Here is a 25,097-nt window from a genome sequence, read left to right as displayed (position 1 = left end):
CTCTCTCTCTGTCTCCATCTCTCCCTACTTACTCTCATTATCAGTCCTCTCTCTCTCCCCCTCTCTCTCTATCTCTCTCATTAACCTCCCTCTCTCCCTCTCTCTCTCTTTCTCCCTATTTCTGCCCACTTACTCTCATTATCAGTGGCTTGGGCATTGTTTCCTTTGCTCTGCTCCTGCTGCTCCTTCTGCTGTTTGCGCAGCGCGTTCTTCTCGCTGCGCATGTACTCCTTGTGCAGCGAGGTCATCTTAAGTCCAGTGAGATCCGATTTCTGTCGCTTGATAATGGTGGCGCGAGCATTTGCCGCAGATGCTGTATTATTCTGAGTGAAATTGCTGCTGCTGCGTGTCAAGGCAGTTGCTGGCTTCGATTTCTCCTTCTCCTTGTGTTTCTCGTTTCCCTTGTCCTTGCCCTTCTCCTTCTCTTTGTCATTGTCGTTTTCTTTGCTCTTTTCTAGCTCCTTGTCCTTGTGCTTCTCCTGCTGATTGTCCTGCTTTTTTATTTGGGCTCCTGCTCGCTGTGCCGGGAAAGAGTTAACCTTGGCTTTGGCATTCTTGATCTCTGGCCTGGACGCCGGTGGCGCCATCACCTTGGCCGCCTTCTGGCCGGCCTTCGCTTTGGTCTCAGCTGCTGTTGCCTTTGGCTTGCTGCTGGCTTGGCCAGCTTTACTGGCGGCTGCAGCTGCTGCTGCTGCTGCGGCTTTCTCTCGCTGCTGCTTGTCCTTCTCCTCCTTCTGCTCGTTCAGCAGCGCCAGGGTGGGCAGACTGGCATAGCCCGTGGGCTGATTGAAGCGATTCGACCAGTGCATGCTCGTGCGTCGGCGATTCTTGACCGTGTGCCAGCCATCGTTGGCATCCATCAGCTGCTTGGGCTCCGAGTGTCGCTCCTCCAGCTTCAGTGTGCTCCTCGAGCTGCTCAGCTGCTCGTTGCTGGCCTTTAGAGTGGACGTGGAGCTGGCAATGTCCTCGCGCGAGCTCAGACGCACGGTGGGCGCACTCGCACGCTTGCCCAGATTAGGATTCGATGCACCACTCGCACCAGTCACGTTTAGCTGTGAGCCCACGCGCCTGGACAGACTTGGCCGCGGCATCACAGCTGCAGCTGCAGCCGCGCCAACTGCATTCCCATTCATGTCCAGCATCGTGCGCGAGCGGGCCGAGAGTCGAGTGGCCACATTGTTGGGCGGTCCATAGCACTCCGCTTTGCTGGCAGGACGCGGCGGTGGCTGAGCAGCAGCCAGCCGAGCGCTGCGCGTCACAAACGGCTTCGCATTGTTGTTGTTGGCGTTGTTGTTGCTGCTGCGACGCAGCCCGTTAAGCGGCGCCGCTGCCTTAGCGCCCGGCTTGCTGTAAGCCAATTTACTATTGGCGGCAGCTGCTGACATGGGCGGCACATTTGCCCTGGGAGTGCTGCCACGCATGGCAGCTGGACGATTCAGCACACTCGAGTATTTCAAGGGACTATTCTGCATGGCTGGCGCATTGCTCAGCTGCTGCAGCTTCTCCGGCTGCCTCCTCTCGGGCAGGGCAGCCACGGGCTTGAGCAATGTGTTGGGCGGCGTGGGCTGCTTGTTGGCCTGCGCATGCAGCAACACATTCTCCATGGCATCCAAGCGGCTGACAGTCAACTGCACTGCCGTGGGCTCGACGACAGCCAAGGGTGTTGCGGCAGGCGCTAGTGGCGGCTGTGGGATGTGCTCGGGTAAGGGAACGTTTACGGCTGGCTGCTGAGTTTCTGCAAAAGCTGCAGGCTGAATTGCAGGCTGAATTGCTGGCTGAGCTGCTGGCAAACCTAAAAAACAAACGTATTAGATATTTATCTTTCGAAATAGGTGAAAGAAATACAAACTGTAGTCTTTTATGAGCAGTTATAACTTACCCGCCAGCTGCTTCACAGCGGCTTCCGCTTCAGTCACTTTTCGCTCCTGCTCAGTCGCGTCCTGCTCAGCCGCCTCCTGCTCAGCCGCCACCTGATCAGCTATTTCCTTGGCAGCTGCCTCTTTTTCAGCCAGCTCCTGTTCCGCCTTCTCCCTTTCCGCCGCCTCCCGCTCCTCCTTCTCCCTGGCCATCTTCTCACGCAAATCGGCGAGCGTCAAGTGCGGATCTTCCAGATCCGTCTGGGAATATTGTGTATTCAACTCCACATACGACTTGTCATCAGACAGATCCAATTGCGGAGTCTGCAGCTCCAAGTGCGGAGTCTGGAGCTCCAACTGCGGAGTCTGCAGCTCCAATTGCGGAGGCTGCAGCTCCAATTGCGGAGGCTGCAGCTCCAACTGCGGAGTCTGCAGCTCATGCACCTCTTGCACCTCCTGCATCTCCTGCACTTCCTGCACATCCGAATTGGGTGATCCGCGTGCATTGCGTGACTTATTGGAGGAGAACAATTCGCGGACATTCACGCGCATTGCGCCGCGCGGCAACGGGTCGCAAGCGCGCAGCAGCTTCTTCGGCGTCACGTGGCCATCGCAGCAGGGCGACGTCTTGCCCGAGTTGCAGGGAAAGAGCGCCGGACTGGACTTGCCCGAGGCTGTGGGACTGCAGAGGCTCTTGGTGCGCACGCGCGGCGTGGGATTGCTCTTGCGCACCTCCCAGGCGAGGCTGTGGGGGCGCTGCTGCACCGGGCGCGACTCGTAGTCCCAGCTGACCTTGAACCACTCGCTGAGCGCCTTGAAGTCGCGCACATAGTTCTCCAGCACAAGGATCGCCTCCTGGCAGCTGGATATGTTCTCGTAGCACTCAACAGTCTGATAGATCTCGTTCACCGCGCGCTGCAGATTCCCGAAGAGCAGCGCCCAGTAGCGCGCCTGCAGCTCCGACTTCTTGTCCCGTCCGGTCGAGGCGCTGCGCACACGCGGTCCACTGGAGCCGGCCAGACCGGCGCTGCCCGGCTTCGATCGTGCTGCCGCCCCCGTCGTCGTCGGCGATTGGCAGTGTTTGGGCGTTTGCATGCCATTTGGCGATTTCGGCGGCGCCATTGGCGGCTTGCGGCTTGTGGGCGTCGGATAGCCTAAAACAAATAAGATTTTAGTTGCAAAATCATCAGGTTATACTATAAGTTACCCTGTATATACGCAAGCTTAATTTTTAATAAAAAATTATTTAAATAATCAAGAGACAGAAAAGGCAGACAAGCCTCGCTCTGTGTTAACTAAATAAAATGAACGATATGACATTCATATATCCTATAAATAGGAGTAATAATAGATAGGCTATCTCTTACTCCCTCGCTCTGCATTCCAAGCAAATCAGAGATTTATATGAATCATATAAAGGCAGACGCCATTATCTATTATACCCTTCACACAAAGGGTATTCATAAATATATATTTAATAATAACAAAACTTCAACTTACAGTCTCCATTGATTACAGCGCCATCTCTGCCAGCGCCGACGCCGACGCCGCTTGCGGTTGTCTCATCGCAAAACTGGTAGACAAGCAAATTCTTCGCCTCGCGTCCCTCACGACTTAAAACCTCTCGCATTTCCATAGTCTCTTCTGATACGTTTGTTATGCTTTTGATATACGCGCTTTGTGTGTGTGTGTGTGAGTAAGTGTGCACGCTGTTTTAGCCCGCTGCCTACGCGCTGCCCAGCGCCAACGCCAACGTCAACGCCTACGCCAGTCTCCCAAAAAACGCAGCTGTTCGCACACCTTTCTGTTTGTTCCTCTTTCAACAGTTAAATTCGATTGCGATTCGCAGCTGCTGTTGCTCCATGCACAAAATGTTTACTATTTGTTACAATCTCAATTGATGGCTATGCAATTTGTTTCACACCTATGTGATTTTTATATTTTACTGTCTTTTAACGGCCGCCGTTGTTGCTTTTGTAGCTGCTGCTGTTGTTGTTGCTGCTGCTGCTGTTGTGTCTGCTGCTGCCGCTGCTGCTGAGAATTTCGCAATGACAGCTTCTAACATTTTTGTGCAATACACACGCTTATGCTTTTTGTCTAGACACACGCAGGCTACTAGAGCTACTAAATTGTTTTGAATGTTCAGCTGTTGCTACTGTTACGCAGGTGTCTTTATTATAAACTAAAAATAATTTTAAATCTCAGCACGGACGTCGAATTGCATGCCAAACGAAATCAGCTGTCCTTGTCTTTGTATCGAACAGTGTGTACACTCTGCTTTACTGTAGCTTATCGATAATGGAAGCAATATATCGCATGCTCTACGCACTGAAATAACTATTTATATACAATAAAAACGGTTTATAATTATTATTATATTTATACAGTCAATAAAAAACAATAATTATTGTAACTTTAGTATCAACTATCGCCATCTATTAATATCGTATACATATCAAAGCGATATATCGATAATATAGCATATTCTCTTGTTTACACATTTATTATACAATAATCACAATATTATTTAGTTTAATTATGGACCTATCAATTCAAATTATTTAATATCTGATTCTTTTTATTATGATTTCAAAATATATATCCAACTATCGCAACGACTGCCATGGCTCACCGCTACAATGTCTTATTGACATCACTAATTCGCATTCCGTCACAAACAGTGTGTGTGCAAAGAAGAAGATACGCACGCACGGACCGTGATTGCGGAGTTTTGTTTTTGCATTCGAAGAACTTGTCGATTTTAACTTCTTTAATTAGCAATTTTACCAAATTGCTCCAAACAAATTCCGTCTCAAGTGCAACGAAAATACGTACTACATATATGTATATAGCATACAACTAAAGTTTGTTGGCTACCACGGCTCGTCTGGACAGCAACAATTAATAAAATGAAAGTGGAAATCGTGTGATGTCATGTCGACGACGACGACGGCAGCAGCAGAGACGTCGACCGTTCTGTGAATTGAAACTTCCTGTTCTCGCTCTCTCTTTCTCTGTGAAACCCACTCTGTCCTCCCACTGTTTGCCGTATGATAGATCCTGTTGAAGGTAGCCAAAAAGTGCGACAAGTGACGGTGAATTAATTTTTGGCAAAGCAGAAGAAAAAAGTAAAAAATAAAATATAAAAGAAAAGAAAAAATTCCAATTTTCATTCCACCGCTCAGCTGCCAGTGTGAATAGCAGCACAAAAGAGAAAAGGTGAAACGAACGCACGCACACATACGCACACACGGAGAAGCTTGCGTGTAGGTGTGAGTTGGACAGCAACAGCGGCCAAAGCACTAAAAAAACACAGCAACAACACAATAAAAACAGTTTTTTTATTGATTTCCCTCCAAAAAAAAGAAACAAGATAAATAAATAAAATAACAAAAACAATTTGACGACGATTCCGCCCAAGCAACAGGAGCAGCTGCATTCGCCACGCCTGTATATAGACCGTGGTACCGTCCTTAAGCTACACACACCGATACACACACACACATTCCCACTCCCTTTTCGTCCCCCCGTCACCACCTCCGCCCACTCACCATGTCCAGCCCCAGCGCCAACGCTGACGCCCAACCAGTTGTGGAGCAGTTGCGCTTGGAAGTGGAGCGACTGACACGCGAACTCGATCAGGTGTCCAGCGCCAGCGCTCAATCTGCACAATATGGCCTCTCGCTGCTGGAGGAGAAGTCGGCACTGGAGCAAAAGTGCGAGGAGCTGGAAACCCTCTACGATAACACACGCCATGAACTGGACATTACGCAGGAGGTAAGCACAAAAGAAACAGTTGAACAGCTGTGTCTATGTGTGTGTGTGTGTGTGGGGGGGGGGGGGGGTGTTCACTGGATTTAAACTGCCGCTATTTGGCAGCAAACACACACACACAGTCAAGTATAAATATGCACATGCATGTGAAGCCCACACAAACATGTGAATAGTCTACACACACACACACACACCGACATAATTGCTGTTAGACCAAAAGTTTTTGCAATTGGTTTGCAATTTGCCTTGTTGGCAGAAAACAGTAAGCACTCGCTAAAGCGTACACTTGGATTAGCAAAAATTGTGTGAATGTTGTAGGACTTGATTTCTTTAGTAGAACTAGCAGGTAGAATAAAAGAAAAGAATTTCATTTTATTGGTATGCTAAAAAGATAAAGCGACTACAGTGAAAGCTAAGATATGATGGACTCTTTAATGTGTAAACAATCTATTTTTAATTCAATATATAAAATATATAAGAATATAGCATATTATTTGTCTACTACATCGCATATTAGCTATGGCAATATCCAATTGAATTTAGCCTGCAAATATTCACACATTTTAAACATAAATATTGGAACTTCTTCACTATCGAATGTAACTACTGCTGTTGTTGTTCTCTTCTAGCCCATTCGCCATATCGAATCTACACTTTTATGCTAGAAGCACACTCTCTTGCTCTGCTGCTCTCTCACTCTCCAATTTGTACTCTCCTCGCTCTGGGCGCCTTTGCTTGTCCAGCTCTGATAATCACAAATGATTTAATCGTTTAGCTGGTCACATGTAGATTTTCCTTCGTTCTACAAACTGGGCTTGCGGTACTTGGCGCCGCTTGAGTGAACGCCTACGCTCAGTCGCTCTCCACTCAACAATGGTCTCCACTCTTTACCAGCCATCTCCCTAGGTCTCTCTCTCTCTCTCTCCCTCTCTCTCGCTGCTTGATCATGGTCAATTTGGCATGCGCTTTATTATCGCCACTCAGTTCAGTTGCTTTTGTTGCTGTTGTTGTTGCCGACTGACTTGGTTTATATGAATGTCGATATGTTGCTTTTCTCATTCCATTTTGCACCTGTGTTCGCTCGCCAACTGTCAGACTGGCAATTAGCCACGGCAATTGTTTTTGGCATTTCCGTTGGAATTTTTCGAATGTGCATTGCGGAAAAGCCCAACAACAACGGCAACAGCAACAACAAAAAAGTTTGTCCTTCGCCCAAAGGGCTTTAGCGGTAATATAAATAACTTTTGCCTGTCGACTCATTATCATTTTGTTTTGCACCTTTTATTTATGTGTTGTTTCTTTCTCTGCCTTTTATTGTTGCCCCTGGCGTTAATTACGCGATTCGTTGCCAAAACAATGAATCGATTGGTCGTATTTCAAGTCAAGTTTTGGCTTGTTTCAAAGCCGAACTAGTTCCAAGTGGAAACTTTTTTATTTGAAGTAGGAATTTATGTGATAAGATTTTGTTTTTGCTTATGAAAGATGATGATATTTAGAAGTATAGAAACAATTGTCGATATAAATAGGCTAATAACTAAGAGAAGATATTGACAAAGGAATATATAAAGCCTTATGCAACAGACTGAGAATTGATCCTATATTAATTGATCCTATATTAACATATTTACAGATTTATATTTGGCCATGAATTTTTAAATAATTAAATTTTAATTTAGATTATAGCTTCTCATATATTCCAAACATTTCTCAATCACACGCTTCTCTAGTTTTCCAAACTCAATTCCACATTCCATTTTCGTATCAGCTGCACTGTTTGATTAATTGTACGACAGGTGGCGCCCACTTGCTGGCCAACTAGGCCGTTAGCTTGATAGTTTCCAGCTTGTTAGCTTTGAACTCAACTGAACTTTTAACGAGGAGAGCTGATGCCGCGAGCAAAACACACCCACACACAAACACACACACACGCACACACTCTCACTCATTTACACGCGCATTAATGCATGCTTAAAATTAAAAAAAAAAAAAAAAAAAAAGGAAGGAAAGAGAGAAAATTATTTGCAGCGTCGACGACAACGCTGCGGGCATTCGGTCTGCGCCTTGCGCCAGAGTTGTGGCTGGGAGGGGCGTGGGCGGTGTTGGGCGACATATTTCCCACTTGTAATCAAGATATCAGCCCGTGGGCGACTTTACCCCCTAAATGAACATAAATCAGAGTCGCCCTGAACAGAGACGAAGAGTTTTGAGAGCCGCCGCATCCTGCCAAATGGCTGCAGCCAAATTAGCCTGGCCAAAATTAATAGAATATTTTCCCCATATAGAGCTGGCGGCGGTAATTTTCTCGCCGACTAGGCCTAAATGTGCAGGCATTTTGATTGCGCGCTTGAATGGGGTAAGGGGAAATTTTCGGAAAATCGCAAAATTTGAAAATTGGCCAAAATGCAGTCGAATGCAAATGTTTAGACGGAATGTTAAGCTCTGCGCCAAAGTGAAGTTAAGAATTTATGTAGTTGACTTTGTGGTTTCTGTGTGTGTGTAGGAGAGGGGCGTAACAAGGCGTGGCACGTTACACATGTTGTTTGGACGTTTGTCTAACTGCGGCAATTAAGAGGCGGCCAAAACAACAGCCATAAAACCGAAGCCAACTTCGAGTCACTCTCTCTCTCTGTGTGTGTGTGTCAGTCGGTCTGTGTGTGTGTCATTTGACCATATTTTATGACTCGCCTGATGGCAGCCAAGGACATTTCGCCCAGGGACCTCATCGTCCTCGCTCGCATAGTTTTTGCGGCCTGTGTGAGTTGTTAACTTGACAAAGGCCACAAAAGTTTTTAATACCAACTTTAATAATTAATGCCATTATTTACACGGCAACTGGTAGATAGATAGAGCGGGCGATAGGGCACATTGGGGAGGGAGACGTACCGTGAGCGAACTACGAACTATGCAAATTGAGGAATTTTTAAATAGAGCACATAAATTGCAACAGGAAAACTGTTTACAAAATTCTAAGGGGAATTTTTGAGAGCGTTAGCTTAGTTTAGTTAGTTTAGAGTGGAAATATCCGGAGGCTTTCGGTTCTAAAATATGTTTATGCTATAAAACTATGAAGCAGAAGTTAGTTAGGTCGATAAAATAATCAGAGTTGATCATAGATTATATACGTATAAAGAGCAATAAATATCGGAAGGTGATAAGAATCTAATCAGTTAATCAGGTAATGCAAGAGAAGAAACTTTGAGATTTATATATTAAATAGAAAATGTTGAGGAAACTCTATAAAATGATAGTAAGAGTATTCAAGTAGTCAAAGAATCAGAATAATTATAAAGCTTACGTCAATAAGTTATCAAAATATAATGACAATACCCTGATTACCCAATTTCAATGGGTTCCGAGTATTAAAACTGATTAAAAAGCTCAAGATATTCTAATAATAAACACAAATTGAAGAAGATATGTTAGTGAAGAACTATAGATTAAAGAATATGGAATCGAAAAACCAATGCCTGACTGCATTTGCTGATTATAGACTAAAAGTTGGTCCCTAAACTTGATCTGTCTTCCACCTTGAACTAGTTGCACCGCAAAGTCATTTAAGGTTAAGCCCTTTGATAAGCTCTGACTAAACCTCAGTATTCTTTCGCCCATCCCCGGTTTTTTTTCCGCCGTAATATCTCACATCAAATCACAGATTCAGTTCCGAATAATAATTGCATTTGCATATTTTCCTCATTATAGATCCTAACTCACTCCATCCCCGCACTCACCTTTGACAGTAGAATCTCCAAAGGCCTCGCTTAATTACTCAAACCGCTTTAGTCCAATCTAAGCCTTAATTTCCACAAATATTCGGCTGACAAAGAGAATTGCAGCCCAGCCAAAAGTCGTTTAGCTAAATCCTTGCCAAGCACTGAAAAACAATATGAAAAGCGCCCAGGACACAACCGAGCTGGGGCCTGGGAGTCCTGGCAGCAGGATAGAAAAAATAAAATCCCGACGAAGAAATTATAATGATTTGACGCTGATGCTCTGTTCTGTTGGCGCAAATTGCAATTCTACGGCAATCAAATCCGGCAACAACAAGGACGACAGACAATTGCAGCGGCAGGGGGCCAAGTGTGTGGGGCCGGGTTAAGGGTAGGCGAGCAAGGGTTAACTGCTGCAGCAATGACAAAACATGTTTCCGAGCTGGCTGCAGTCGCAGTCGCAGTCGCCGTCGCAGTTGTCATTTGTAGCTGCCGCTGGTGCTGCAAGGGAAATGAGCAGGAAAAATGTTGTTCCCAAACCATTTGGCGGTGTCTGCAATGAAAATGTAAAAGCAGCTGTCAACTGAAGAGGGGGCCAGAGGGAGAGAAAGAGGGGGATGGGGAAAGGGGGCTGACTGGCGAGAAAATCTCACAGCAAGTCGCTCTTAGAGAGGCTGCGGCAACGCGACAAACAGTTGCAACAGCTTTTACACGCTATGCCAATTGAAAATGCTGCAAAAGAGGGTATATTCAAAGGCCCAGCAAGGCAATTCCATTAGGCTACATTCATTGAATTTATTTTCTAATTATCGATTTACAGTATCAAGGTCTTTGAAATGTTGATATTAATTATGTATATTGAAGATTGAATTAACTAAACAGACTTGGTAGGACACAATAGCTTTAATTTGTGATATGTATAAATATTGATTATAGTTATCGATATTTTAACCTGCCTAACCCTAATCTTACCACTATCCCAAGAATCGATCAATATCGCTTGAGTGTTGAAAGTGTTTATAGATGAAGTGACAAGATCTGAACAATGTGGGTTTATCAGTAATATCTTCAATTTTCTGCAAATCGATAAATATTGGAAGGGAAGCGATGTCCTTGGAACGTACATGCATAGAAGTAGATGATAGCTCAGTTGATGAATATAAGTTGGCCTATAAAAGACATTAAGCAGCTTATAGATGATGTATGTTAACAATCGAAAATCGATAAATATCGACTACGTTTTATAGCATATCCTCCACACTGCTAAGGCTCGAAACTTTGATATTTAGTTGAATAGTTGAATATAAATCACCAACAAATCAGCAGCTGTTTACAGGGTATCTGTCCGTTGAGCATTTACGAATTTCTTCTCTGTTTATGCACCAGTCGTGTCCATAATGGCAATGCAATTTATTTGCACCCAACTTATTTGGAAGCTGATTGGCTTCCGTTTCGGCTCATAGACACATTTTATGAGCCCAACCGAGCGACGGTTCCTGCTCGCCTCTTGCGGAATCTCGAGCATCTCTCTTGGAGTGCTGCCAATTTGAGGGCCACAAACAGTCGCAGCATCCGCACAAACAGACACATTTCGCCCCAGTTATATGCAAATGGTCGAATTGGACACATGATAACGACCTCAGCTGATTGGCTGTTAAGTGCAAATGATTTTTACTGCTTTTGCTCTCTGATAATGATGATGATGATGATGATGAGAATGCAGATGACGCTGGGTGCACCCAGCATGCAACGAGGCAGCGGCTGTGACAGCGTTATCCTCGCTGCGCGCGTCAGCAACATTTATTGTCCCGCAGCTGAAAAGGATTTGCATATGAATTCCGCTGCATTCTTACAATTCGCATATCCATTTAGTTAAGAGCACAATTTAAGTATGTGCACATATCGTTATGCCAGACACAGGGGTATTACAGCTATGCTGTGGCATAGCTCTAACAGATTCTGCTTCATGGGATTTATAAGCAATCTCTATATAGATAAGTTGTATAAGAATTTGATTCTTAAATGTGATCTATACTCTTGTCTAGGTATTTTAGCTTGAGTCAGCTTTATGATTATAATATTAAGGAAATTCATTAATCATTCCACTGATATCTTATATATGTATATACTTTAATAGTCACGGTATGTAAATATAAATTAGAAAATATTGATAAAGAGAATCTTCTTTCTGGTTTGCAATCCTAATTTTGAATCGATAATAATCGATGAATGTAACAAATTAGTATTACAATGTTAATATTAAGCATATTTGTCGATTTGTTCGGTTATTTTTAGCTTCGATTATATTGTATTTCTAATTCCTAAATCTGTAATCAACATATATCGATAAATATATAGTAGAGTAATGTTATTAATTTAATATCTCTTTAACTGTAATCGATAAATATCGTCGTATATATTTTGAAGTAATGCTTAAAGTTTGCTAGCTGATCTGACCAGTTTCCAAACGATAAATATCGATTTCTACCATATGTGTGTGCTTGAGAATTATGAAGTTATTCATAGTAATATCTATAGCTCTTATCATTCTGTATCGCTATAAATTATGAATATCACTTGATGCATCATCAATCGATAAATATCGATTAATAATTTATATATACTTTTTCAATCGAACTAAATCCATTGCAATTTCCTATCTCTACCCCAGCCAGACCCCATTTGTATATCTATATTGTGAAGAGCATTAGGGCTCTCGACTTGACATGGCTAGTTTTTCAGTTTGCTTTCATTTTCTTGTTTTAGTACTTTTGCTAGTTTCCATTTAGTTGAGAGCGTAATTTGCATTGCTTTTGTGATCGCGCACAGTTTCCATGCTGAATATTATACAGTTTAGTGCCTCGTTCTTATTCAGCTTTTGCTTCAGTCGCTTCGCTGTGCTTATTTTCAATTTGGCGACATTTCAAATTCAGAGAGTGTCAAATGCGTGCATTGACATGGAGGCCACAAGTGCGTCCGCATCCCCCCAGCTTATGGTGTTTGTAATCTCACTCTGTATGTGTGTGTATCGGTGTGTGTGTGTGTGTATGCGTGTGTTTGTGTGCGTGTGTTTGTGTGCGGGTTAAGAAATTACACGACAGCCTACAGCAGGGCATCAAGAGCAGTAGCAGCAGTTGTTCTTGTTTGTTTGCATTGCCACTGATTGTTATTTCCATGTTGGGGTGATGAGCCATAATACCCTGTAATTTGAATATATGTATGGGGTTTATTGAAAAATTAAATAGCTGAGTTATAAATATATATATATCTGATAGACGAATCGGACAAGACTATATTATATATTTATATTCTATTTGTAGAATATCTTCTATTTTCCCCTTTACTTTAAACATTTTCATGTTTTAAGTTAATGAACCTTGTAGTTCTCTGCCAATTCTCAGTGCATTTAGATATAGCTCTACGTTGATTACATTATTTTCTTATGGAATCGTATGCATCTAAATTCCTCTGCACCTTTGTAATTCAGAGGAGCCTTTTATCTCTCACGAAGACTGGTTTTAAAGGGAGATAAAAAAAAAGAATATTGATTAATTAAAAATCTCAAGTATGCTTGCTAAAATATTTCCCATTAAAAGAAGTTATGCTTATAGAGGACAGTAAACTATAATGAGCTTTTTCTATCCGAAAACGATTTAATAATCCGATATTTATCATTGAGCAGATTTTCTAAAATTAGCAAAAAGTGATTCTAAGCTCTTTGTCGAATGGAAACCAAGGTGATAAAATAAGCAGCAAAAATATTTTTGCAGAATGCTTGGAGATATGAGAAGAAACATTGGTACGGGTGCATAAAGCCTAGTTGAACATTTGAAATAATTAATACTCTTCTGAAATATATAAAAGTGATAGAAAATCGATATAGATCGATGACTCTGCAACGAGATTGATTATATATTATTTACATACAATTCGGTCTCTTTATATCTACATTCACTTGTGCATATGAAAAGTCAAATCTACAGGGCATCTGCAAGTCCATCACGCGCCACTAGCTAATTTCAGTCGTTCGCTGGTGTTGCTGCTGTGGCCGTCATTGTCGCTTTGCCTATGCCCCAAACAAACTGTTCAGTCATTCATGGCATACTTTATCAGCACAGGTGCTGGGGCGACAGAGCAGGGCGTGGCGGGGCGACCACCGCCTACGCCGGCTGTGGTAGGAAATTGTTACAGCTCGCTCGTTTGCTCGTTTGCCAGCGCTGCTGCCCGTTGTCATAATGTGGGCAATCTGCTCTCTATTTTTAGTAGCCGGCAATTGTGAAGCAGTGCAACGGGCCGACGGCAGACAGCGGACGGCGGACGGCTGACGGCTGACGGCAGTTGTGGCAGCTGTTGCCACATCAATGCGGACCTGGCCGAAACTTCATTTTGGGCCATTTAGATGCTGCTGACACGCACACAAACACACACAAAACCAAGCCACAAACAGACAATCCCTGTGCGTTGCAGTCGACGAGGTGGGGGGCTGGGGCAGGGTGGGACGTGAGTCAGGCGACGTTGCACAGGACACACCTCTATTGCCACGGCGAGTCCTGCCTTGCTGCCACGCCACGCCTCGCCTCGCCGCACCTCGCCTGTGCTAATATTTGCTCGACTTAATTAAAAATCTTTTTTAATTTGCATAAAGTTCATGTCGGGGTGTCATTTAATGTGGTTTTTGTGGCTAACTGTTGCCGCTGCCAGTGCATAGATGCCGCTAGAGATTATGAATTTGGAGGAGAGTTTATGTAGGAGGCACTGAAGGAACGTACAGATAGAGAAAAATGCAGAGATAGTGAGAGAAATAGAGGTAGTCAGGCAGAGATATAAATTGGAATGGACTACTAAGAGAGAGACGGATTGTAAGAGAGAGAGCGTGAGACAATTAGTAAGAGACAGAGACAGAGAGACAATAAAAAGAGAAAGAGGCGTTGTAAGAGAGAGATTAAACAGTCAACGAAAAAAGGGAGAGGTGTATAGAAATAGAGAATTAAAGAACATGATAGAAATTAGCGTAAAGTAAAGGTCTAAGTGATAAGTCAGTAAGGTAAAGAGAGAGACAGAAAGTATGAAATAAGGATCGAGAATCAGTTCGAGAAAGAGAGCTCTATCTAGAGCCATGATCGAGCTCTCTTTCTCGAGAGATGCAGTCAATATTTTTTATAAAACGTAAATTTTAATGAATTTTATTTTTTTGCCTTTTAAAGCCTACCCAAATTTATTCACAATTTTAAGTTTATTTTCATAGGCCTAAAGCTAAGAGTACTTAAAAATTTAATGTATTTACTGAACGATACTTGAACTGGATTTTTGTATATATTACAAACCTTTATAACCTCAGTTTAAACAAAAAATGGTATACCTACCTGCAGTCGGAAGTAATTCAATATAAATATTCAATATAAAGTTGAGACAGTCGACAAAATACTCTAACTAAATTAACAATTTTAAAAAAACTTGGTTAAAGTGACTAGATTTTAATATCTCACCATAAACTAAAGTCCCTCAAGCAACAAAAACTATGAACAATAGATGGCGCCACTTGGTCCTTCAGAGGCAAGCCCCTTGCGATAAAGAGTTTTGTAAGCATTTAGCAGCTGCTCAAATTACATCCGAAGCGCTGAGCAAAGAGTTGACGCTGCTCGTATATGTATAAACAAGCACATATACATGCATATATATTTATAGTACCACATATTTAGGGCTAGGTGGCGCCACGGTTTGGCGTCATCTCTTGAGTTCTCGAATTTCGAGCTTAACTGCCACTCGGCTTGGCCTTTTGTTTGCTTCCAGAGCCCTGCCACACTAATTAACGAAATGCACTTGCCGCCAGCTCGAATTGAAAAAGAAAACACAAATGAAGAAACTGAAAAGAGAGAAATGAGGAATATAAACGAAACGAAACGAAATGAAATAAAAGCGTTGACGTCGCCCACGGCCATTGACAATGATCACAAAGCGAGCCCAACTAGCCAGAGGCGTGGCAAGGCGGGCGGGGCTAGTAGTGAAGTGGCCAAAAGGGCTTGCAGCTGCGGGCTATTTCCTTTCACAGCTGTGGGCTTTTGTCAAGGAAAAGCTGACTAATTGCAGCAGCATTTGAAGCATTTCAAGAATCTGCTCCGCTGCACTGTAATCCACCAAATCTCATGGTCAGCTCCGCAGTTGCCGGCCCGTGCAGCCGTGTGCCGTGTGCACGTACCTCAAATGTGCCCAACTAACGACAGTGCCGGCGAGATTTCAATTAAAGTCCGCAAAACACGATTACAGCTTAGCCACGCCCACCACCCACCACCCACCGCCAACACTCCAGAAACCACCCGGCCACCCACTCGCTGCGGCTGGGCATATATGGGCACGTCGCATGCCTTCAATCAGGCGCGCTTTTATGACTGCACAGGCATCGGGCGAGGGCTTGGCTGGAAAGCTTTAATATACGTTTAACGTGTGTACACTGAGAACAAATGTGGGGCACTCTTGGTAGAAAATACTCAGAGTGAATGAATTTAATGGGCAATCAAGTTTTGAGCAGTATGAAGAGAGCAAAAATTCATATTCATGTAGAGAGGAAAAATTTAGATATATATCGAGCTATACATATTTCGAAATGAATTATGTGTTTATATAGAGTATATATGCTTGTTTTTAACCATTTTAATAGTAGAGCGTATATAATTATATACAATACTTATATAGATAACATTCATCAGTAAAGATTCTACACAAAAAATTCTATAGATATATTATATATTAGATTCAGCATACCAAAGATGATTATATTGAATTGTAATAATATAATAGTATTCCAGAAGTTAAAATTGAAATATCTATTTACCTAAACGTAGATCCTTTACGAGAGGGAGAAAGAAATAGGGTGAAAATCTCAACATTTAGATCCTAACAGAGAAATGTAAAAATTTGAAATTTGATGGGCTATACAAAAACGACATGTGAACGATCTCGATGATATAGATATATGTCCATATGCATTAGTGCATACATGATTTATTTACAAGAATGTCTTTAGATGGTACATTAGTTTTATATTAAAAAAAAACGTTATTTTTAAATAAATGTGTAGTACTAGAAAATTTCTTCAAGTGCATCCATGATAACATACATGTTTACCTCTTTGCCACGTCCTGGGCGTGTCCTGCGCCTATTAAGCTTAACGAGCACGTGCGCCCGTTACGCATTTTCCAACACTGCCCGGCACAATTAAGCAACAACAATACACGAGGACGAACAAAATCCAATAAATGCGAACAAGAGCAAATCCAACTTTGAGATGCACTTGCTCCATCTACACGTCCATTGGGAGATCTGTAATAAAGGGAAAATGCCAAAAAAAAAGAAGAAGAAGCAAAAAAAATGAAGGAAAATATCTGCGCCATTTAATGAAAAATGTAACAAAGCGAAACGAGGGGCGTTTCGTCAGCAACAGACCAACGCACAGGCAGAGCTCCCCAGTGACTGACGCCCCCATTGACTACGACCCCGCCCCCTCTCGCTCACCTACACAACTTACACATGCAAATGACTGCAATAAAAATGGGAGGCTGGCAACTTTTATGATTGCAATACCCCTGGTACACGAGCGAGTCGGTTAGAGTGAGAGAAGCAGTGATAACTTAAGGGGGGAGGGAGACGGAATGAATATCTGAACTGGTTAAAGTTGCAGGTGAAATTACGATATGAAACTACTTTGATTAATACATTTCAACTGAATATTCTGTTAGTATTATATTGAATAGCATCATCAACCAACAATATCTTAGCAATTCCTCCGTCAAACAATTCTGAGAGATGAGGAAAGGTAGCTCCAGTAATGCTTAAATTAGTATATGAATAATTTCAGTCGACATCCAACTCATTTCTTACTACTTTCTCTCACATTTTCCCTTCTTTCGCACTCTTTACAGGCGCTCACAAAATTCCAAACCTCACAGAAGGTCACAAACAAGACCGGCATCGAGCAGGAGGAGACGCTGCTCAATGAGTCGGCCGCTCGTGAGACATCGCTCAATCTGCAGATACTCGATCTGGAGAACGAGGCCAAGCAGCTGCGCCATGAGCTGGAGCGCGTGCGCAATGAGCGGGATCGCATGCTGCAGGAGAACTCAGACATTGGACGCGATAAGAGCGACAATGAGGCGGAGCGACTGCGTCTCAAATCAGAGCTGAAGGATCTGAAATTTCGTGAGACGCGTATGCTCAGCGAATACTCAGAGCTGGAGGAGGAGAACATATCGTTGCAGAAGCAGGTGTCCAGCTTGAGAAGCTCGCAGGTGAGTTCATTTGAATTGGAATAGGAATTTGGTTAGACTTGGGTCATTTGCACCTTCGTTGCCTTTCAGGTGGAGTTCGAGGGTGCCAAACATGAGATACGTCGCCTGACCGAGGAGGTGGAGCTGCTCAATCAACAGGTCGATGAGCTGGCGAATCTCAAAAAGATTGCCGAGAAGCAAATGGAGGAGGCGCTCGAAGCACTGCAGGTGTGTGGCATGAAATAACTGCAGAAATCTGGAGCTGTCTTTGACTAAATTCTGAAATCCTTCTTTTAGGGCGAGCGTGAAGCCAAATATGCGCTGAAAAAGGAGCTCGATGGCCATTTGAATCGCGAGTCCATGTTTCACATTAGCAATTTGGCCTATAGCATACGCAGCAATATGGAGGACAATGCCAGCAATAACTCGGACGGGGAGGAGGAGAATCTGGCGCTCAAACGTCTCGAGGCGGATTTGAGCACCGAACTCAAATCGCCCGATGGCACCAAATGTGATCTCTTCTCGGAGATTCATCTCAACGAGCTGAAGAAGCTGGAGAAGCAGCTGGAGAGCATGGAGAACGAGAAAGCGCATCTGACGACGAATTTGCGTGAAGCGCAAAGCAGTCTGGACAAGTCACAAAATGAGCTGCAAAACTTTATGTCGCGCCTCGCCCTGCTGGCCGCCCATGTCGATGCGCTGGTGCAGCTGAAGAAACAGATCGACGTCAAGGACCAGGACAGACAGACCAAGGAGGACGAGCAGCAGCTGCAGCAACAGCTGCGCAGCATTATTACACAATATGCCAATTGGTTCACGCTCTCCGCCAAGGAAATAGACGGCCTCAAGACTGATATAGCTGAGCTGCAAAAGGGCCTGAACTACACGGATGCCACCACCACGTTGCGCAACGAGGTGACTAATCTGAAGAACAAGCTGCTCTCCACCGAGCAAAAGTCGCTGGATCTGCAGAGCGATGTGCAGACCCTGACGCACATCTCACAGAACGCGGGACAGAGCTTGGGCTCGGCTCGCAGCACGTTGGTCGCACTCAGCGATGACTTGGCTCAGCTTTATCATCTGGTCTGCACGGTGAACGGAGAGACGCCGTCACGTGTGCTGCTGGATCACAAGACCGACGACATGAGGTAAATGGAAATTTACATATTTCCCTTGAAACCATTTATAATAACTTGAATGTTTTCCTTTCAGCTTCGAGAACGATTCCTTGACTGCCATTCAGTCGCAATTCAAATCGGATGTCTTCACCGCACGCCCGCAAATCGTTGAGGATCTGCAGGGCCTGGCCGATTCCGTGGAGATTAAGAAGTATGTGGACACAGTGAGCGATCAGATCAAGCATTTGAAGACCGCTGTGGAGCACACCATCGATCTGAACAAGCACAAAGTGCGCGCTGAGGGCGGAGAATGTAAGCAAACACAAATCCCATAAGGGTTGAGCCTCCCTCATAGCTCACTCTCTCTTTCCCTTTACAGCTTCCGATAAGGGCAACACCGAGGAGGTGGAGGAGCTGCAGGAGCAAATTGTGAAGCTGAAGAGCTTGTTGTCTGTGAAGCGCGAGCAAATCATTACACTGCGCAATGTGCTCAAGTCCAATAAGCAAACCGCCGAGGTGGCGCTCACAAATCTCAAATCCAAATATGAGAACGAGAAAATCATTGTCAGCGACACGATGTCCAAGCTGCGCAATGAGCTGCGACTGCTCAAGGAAGATGCAGCCACTTTCTCCAGTAAATATAAAACATAAATTATAATGTCAATTTATTAAACTAATCTCTCCTCTCTCTCTCATCAGGTCTGCGCGCCATGTTCGCTGCACGCTGCGAGGAGTATGTAACTCAGGTGGATGATCTGAATCGTCAGCTGGAGGCTGCAGAGGAGGAGAAGAAGACGCTCAATCAGCTGCTGCGCTTGGCTGTGCAACAAAAGTTGGCGCTCACACAGCGCTTGGAGGAAATGGAAATGGATCGGTGGGTGCATTTGGGTCGCTAAACAAGAAGCACAGCACAAGAACTCAAAGTCCCATGCCAATAATTCAATTAAGCAAATGTCTTTAGTTATGAAATCCTTATACAAAATTCAAGAATCCTTCACTTGGTAAGCATTGGGGCAAAATAATGTTTGCATGCGCGAAACGCTAAGGCGTTTGCTGTTGCTGTTGCTGCTGCTGCTTCCGGATAACGAATGCCTAAACCAAAGCAAGAACTGAGAGAAGCTCTTAAATAATAATCTGCCAGATAATAATATTTATATTGTAGTTGCTAATTGTTGTTCATAAAACCCTGCTGCCAAACTAAATCGTTTCCAAATATCTTAAACGCTTTGCTAATCATTCTCTCTATTTGGCCAACAGCGAAATGCGTCATGTGCGTCGTCCAATGCCTCCGCAGCGCGGCACCAGCGGCAAATCCTCATTCAGCACACGTCCATCCAGCAGAAATCCGGCGAGCAGCAATGCGAATCCATTCTAACATAAGATCAGCGTGCAGCGTAAGCTTTTGGCCTTGGTTTATACTTTGCTTAAGTTGTAAATTCGTTGGGAGTAGCTGAAGAATCACTCACAGACGAGCCCGGACCCATACAACACACACGTGGAATACTTTGAATGTATTTGTGAAGGATGCTATAGCTATTTGTTCTACTTCCTATATTTAATGATATATAACTGTATTCTATTTGTATCTGTTTCTATTTGTATTTATTGAGCCCTTAGTTAGACAAAAAAAAAAAAAAGAAAATCACATAAGAAAACAAAACAAAACAGTTATTAACGGTTAGTTACTTAAACGTCCAATTAATTTAATTAACAACTCTATTGAAATTGAAACAACAACAAAATATCAACTAAATAATTGTATTTTTCTATATACAAGAAAAACATGATCAACAAATATATTTGATTCAATTTAGTTTGCTTTTTGTTAACATTTTCGCGTTGATTGATTTATAAAATTTGATTTTTGTTATCAACGCTGTGCGCAAAAAGCGAAAGAAAAAAATTTGAAATGAAAAAAACATATATACATATATGTAAATTGGCAAGCATGTATTATTGGCCTGACTATAAAAAGTATTTTTCAAAAAAAAAAAAAAAAAAGAAGAAAAGAAAACAAATTGGAAAAGTATTTCCAAAAAGAAAATGTACGTAAAAGTAAAAACGAGATAACTTTTGTTGAAGAACAAAAGCAGAAAAGCTTAACAAAAACAAAATATGTAAATTCTATATGCTATATTTATATAAAGAAACGATAAATATTTGGCAAGCGACTGTTGTGCGGATTTCTATCAGCAATGGCAGCGGCGTCTCAAAGACGAAACATTTTTCTGATTGAAAACAAAAATTGTAGTAAATTTAATTATTTTCTGTTCGCAATCAAAATATTATTTACATAAAAAACCAAGTTTTTTTGTTGCAACCATAGTCTATAATTTGTGCATTATTTAATTTAATAAAAAAAAAATAAAAATAAAATAAATTAATTGAAATGAAAAGAACATTTATTTAGCCACAATCTTTTTCACTTTTATTTTATAAACACAGCCTTTAAAAATAGAATATTCTATTTACTACTAACAAGCAGCTTAATCAACTTAAAATAACAAAAATATTGAATAATTAAAAAACGTTAAAGTTAAAACTAATAATTATTATTATTATATTATAGTAGCAAATTAATTAAATACACAAAATTAGAGATTTCAAACACAGCCAAGATCTATGAAATTATAAAAATATTAGAATGTTTATGTTTCAAAAATGTTTAGTTGGAAAAATGTGTAAGAATATCAAATTGAAATATGCATTGAGCGTATATTATGTAAATTTACCGAGCCATTAAATTGAATTTATATTTAAGACACACACATGCATACATAGACTCACACACACACACACACACACACGTCGTCCATACACTCACATACACTGAGATTAACTGAACTTATTCAGTTGCCTATACAAATTATTTATGATGAAATTTGTAGAACAAGAAACAACAAAAAAAAAAACAACTGATGAATACATAAATTTCAAAATGATTTTATTGTAATTTTACCGTCCCTTTTTGCAAAAAGAAAACAAAGAGAAATATGTAAAGATGGAACAAAGTCTATTTATTGAACACACACCGAACCAATAAACAACAACTACAACATCAGTAAAAACAAAAACAAATACAACTTTAAGTTTCATCCAGAACATACATCCATATATATATAAATAAATATATATGTATACATATACATACCTTATCAATCGACCCAACAAGCCAAAATATTGATAGCCAACAAAAGTAAAAAACAAAAACAAAATAAAATAAAATAAATAATAAAAAACATAACTAAGAACTATTTCAATTAACATAGAACAAAATAATAGTTTTCTATTTCAAAACAAAAATAAATAAACTTAAAAAGTAAAAGCAATTGAATTTAAGAATTGATAAATATTTAATAAGTTTTATGATAAATGGATAAACGAGCCCCGCCCTGGGCTACAATGGACATACATACATATGAGCATTGCCAACATGCAGTGGGATAAACAAAACAAACAAAGAAATTAACATAAATTATACATATGTGAAGAAATAAACAAATTAGCGAATAAACAAACAAAATATCTTTTATTTATTTCAATTAACTTTATTGCAGTGGAATTATGCGGTGCATGAGAAGCGCACAGAAAGGTTCTTCCTGAATTTACAGGCCAGCTAGAAGTGAAATTTCCCATGAACTTTCCACAAAAGTAAATTTCGTGATTGTATTGTATTAAACGTGCGTGACTTTATTTGGGGCAGGAACACATCTCTAGTATTTAATAATAAATAAATCAACTGTTTGTTTTTAAGCAGCTACGTCGACAGCTGTTTTCATCACCCCACCATAAAGCAATAAAAAGTATACAATATATGCATATATATAAAGATTGTGTTATCTGCTCAGTTGTACAAGTAATTGAGTACAATTTTGAATAGATTACTGGAGCTAATTAGCCTAGTCAAACAGAAGCTAATTAAATCTATATAATATTCGTATACATGCATATGTATAGGTGATCCTCACAGTCAACTCTTCTCACTCAACATTCCATATGCCGACGCAGAGCATTCAAATGTCTTCGAACGCACTTGACTTTATTTATTTATTTCCTGGCAATCAATTCGAAGTCTTAATGTAAATGTGAATGACTCCCTCCCTCAAGCACGTTATCGATACCGATTCCAATCACTGGCGATGTCCAAGTCACGCGCCATCGTCACGCGGCGAGCAAAACTACCGATATTTTAGCCAGGCGAACATAATTCACCAGATGCACGACGATGCTCTATCGAACAGTCGACAACAAACCAATACTCGCCCACCGCCGACAGTCCCTCACTCACACATGGAGAGAGATAATAACAGAACACAGCACACACACAAGCGCACACTTACCCACACACTCATACAGTTGCGCACATGCAGAAACGAAAATTCATGCTGAGTCAGTGCCTTCCTTTGCCTTCTGCTGCCGCTGCTTTGGTTGGTGGTTGGTCGCAGCGCTGTTTCTATACGAGAAACCAGTAGCGCATGCAAAGGGGATGTCCGCAACAGCTGACGAATGGAAATGTGTTAATGTATAAGACACAAATTATTAAATATGTTAAATATATCAAATATTTAATTCTTGTTGGCTAAAACTGCACAGCTCTTCAGTTTGTTTATATATTTTCTTGCAAAAATCAAAGTTATTATTCTTCTACTACTTGCATATTCGCCAATACGCAAAGTTAAAGACCCCTTTAGAAAAACTCCCGACTACGTGCCTGGCAATATCGCTTTATTGGTTGGTGAGCCGTCGCCCAGTGGAACTTCGAAAATTTTGTGTTGTCGAATTGCACAAACCGAACATCAGGCGCCCAGCAATTCTCACAGGTGCTCGCCATGATATAGTTGGATGGCAACTCTTATTGGCTGCCGTCTCAGCTGCTGCCGTTTGGCGCGTTCACCGCTTACGCGCGCACACACACACGCAAACCTCTGTCTGTGCCTCTGCCTCTGCCTCTGCCTCTGCCTCTGCCTCTGCCACTCCTGTGTGTGTATAGAGCTGTGTTCTGTATTGTTTTTAAATGATAGCGGCCGGCCAGCTACAACAGTCAGCTGTTACTGTTACTGTGACTGGTGCGACAGGCGCAGACCAACCAGAAATGCTTTAAAGAGGGATAAAGACCGGCCCAATGGCCAGTAATCAGCTCAACAAACTGGCCCGCATCGATACGTCTGGGCAATTGCAATACTTCGGCATGCTACTTTTGCCTTCTGCTGCTTCACTTGACCCGACCCACCACAGCTTGTTCTGCTAGTATTAGTGCCAATTCCATTTCTTTGTAATTTACTTAGTAACCATTTGTTTTCGTCTCACATAGAATGTTGTGGGTGGAGTTGACTGTCAGATCGCTTTCAGCATTGTTCCATTGGCCTAAATTTGAGTTGCAGGCAATCCAAGTGCGTTCGATGTGAGTTGTTATAATTTGAAAACAAAACAGCAACAGCTTTGACATATGTATGTATGCAAATGTATGTAAGTATGGAACGTGCTGTGTTTACTCATATGATGCATGTGTGTGTAGCATGTCATTTAAATAGAGCGGAGACCAGTAGCCGTATTCTATCGCACTTCATTATCGTGTGTGATCATCGGGAGGAGTGGAACTACATTTTTTTCAAACTTATAAATGCTTATTAAATATGTAAAAATTATGAAAAACTTTATTAATGAGCCCTGTCAACAACTTGATTAGCTGTTTATAATAATTAAGCAATAATAAGCTAAAAATAAGCTAATTAGCATTAACAGATATCGATACACATGGAAACAAACATCGTGGCATTGGCATAAAGTATTAAAAATTACCACACTTATGCAAATACATTCATTCATTCATACATATGTACATATATAAATATGTGAACAGAGATTAGCCGGCTCAATTATGTTCATAATTAATTTGCACTTTGTAAAAGAACGCCACAATTTGTTGCACGACTTTCATTAGCACTAACTTTAACTACATGCCTGCATGCATCATGCATGGGTGCATGTGCATGTTTCCCTTTGCCAATTATGTGGGTGGAGTTGAAAATCATATCGCATTGGCCATTACTGCGGCCCCCCTTCCATCCGCACACGTGATGCGATGCTGTTGATAGGGCACACAGAGGCCTATTGGCATTTCGGTTTTTGTAATTGGCTTTTTGTCTCTGTCCCAATAAGGGCAATCGGCAAGAAGCAGAGCAGCCAAGCCAGCATAACAAGTTGCCACGTTTGCCAGCAACAAGTGGGCGCCACATTTGCGCTGCACGCTACGAACCACCAAGCAACACGGCTAGCATAATGCAACGTGTGCGACGACACACACACTCGCTGTCTATCTCATGCGAGTTGCGAGCGGATTTTTTCTGCTCTTTGTTTTCGAACAATGACGGTAAATTTGTG

General features: G+C 42.1%; 2 protein-coding genes and 1 long non-coding RNA gene across 5 annotated transcripts in view; 1 reads left to right on the top strand and 2 right to left on the bottom strand.

Annotated features, from left to right (window-relative positions):
• The window catches only part of ssp3 (SCAPER domain-containing protein short spindle 3), a 39,523-nt gene extending 35,392 nt beyond the window's left edge, over positions 1-4,131 (bottom strand). The window contains exons 1-3 of one of the 2 annotated variants that reach the window (XM_018003992.2): positions 3,357-4,131; positions 1,880-3,010; positions 134-1,792 (exon numbers count right to left, since the gene is read on the bottom strand). In XM_018003992.2, coding sequence (XP_017859481.1) covers positions 134-1,792; positions 1,880-3,010; positions 3,357-3,492 — 2,926 coding nt within the window. In that variant the 5' untranslated portion in view covers positions 3,493-4,131. Of the gene's footprint in view, positions 1-133; positions 1,793-1,879; positions 3,011-3,063; positions 3,186-3,356 lie in introns of those variants that run through there. The other variant, XM_089463483.1, reaches the window with a different exon arrangement.
• A 370-nt stretch (positions 4,132-4,501) lies between these two features.
• BicD (Microtubule-associated protein Bicaudal D) lies at positions 4,502-20,358 on the top strand. 2 transcript variants are annotated; one of them, XR_016268877.1, is made up of 8 exons: positions 4,502-5,633; positions 17,254-17,619; positions 17,689-17,826; positions 17,896-18,746; positions 18,811-19,028; positions 19,096-19,350; positions 19,416-19,717; positions 19,974-20,358. XR_016268877.1 is itself a non-coding variant. In XM_018003998.2 (8 exons), exons 1-8 carry the CDS (start codon positions 5,409-5,411, stop codon positions 20,089-20,091), a joined length of 2,346 nt encoding a protein of 781 aa, XP_017859487.1. In that variant the 5' UTR covers positions 4,502-5,408; the 3' UTR covers positions 20,092-20,358. The 2 variants fall into 2 exon arrangements, 1 of the variants encoding a protein (XP_017859487.1); XM_018003998.2 differs by having other exon boundaries at positions 19,416-19,590.
• Positions 20,306-24,382, bottom strand: LOC149269579 (uncharacterized). Its single transcript, XR_016268878.1, has 2 exons — positions 24,024-24,382; positions 20,306-23,215 (listed from the first exon to the last, which is right to left on the bottom strand). It is a non-coding gene; the product is annotated as an uncharacterized LOC149269579 (long non-coding RNA).
• Between the last annotated feature and the right edge of the window lie 715 nt (positions 24,383-25,097).

This window comes from Drosophila arizonae, chromosome 3, assembly GCF_054131065.1.
Source record: "Drosophila arizonae isolate 15081-1271.41 chromosome 3, UAZ_ARI_1.0, whole genome shotgun sequence".
Classification (NCBI taxonomy): Eukaryota; Metazoa; Arthropoda; class Insecta; order Diptera; family Drosophilidae; genus Drosophila; species Drosophila arizonae.
This window is presented reverse-complemented; position numbering and strand designations above follow the sequence as displayed.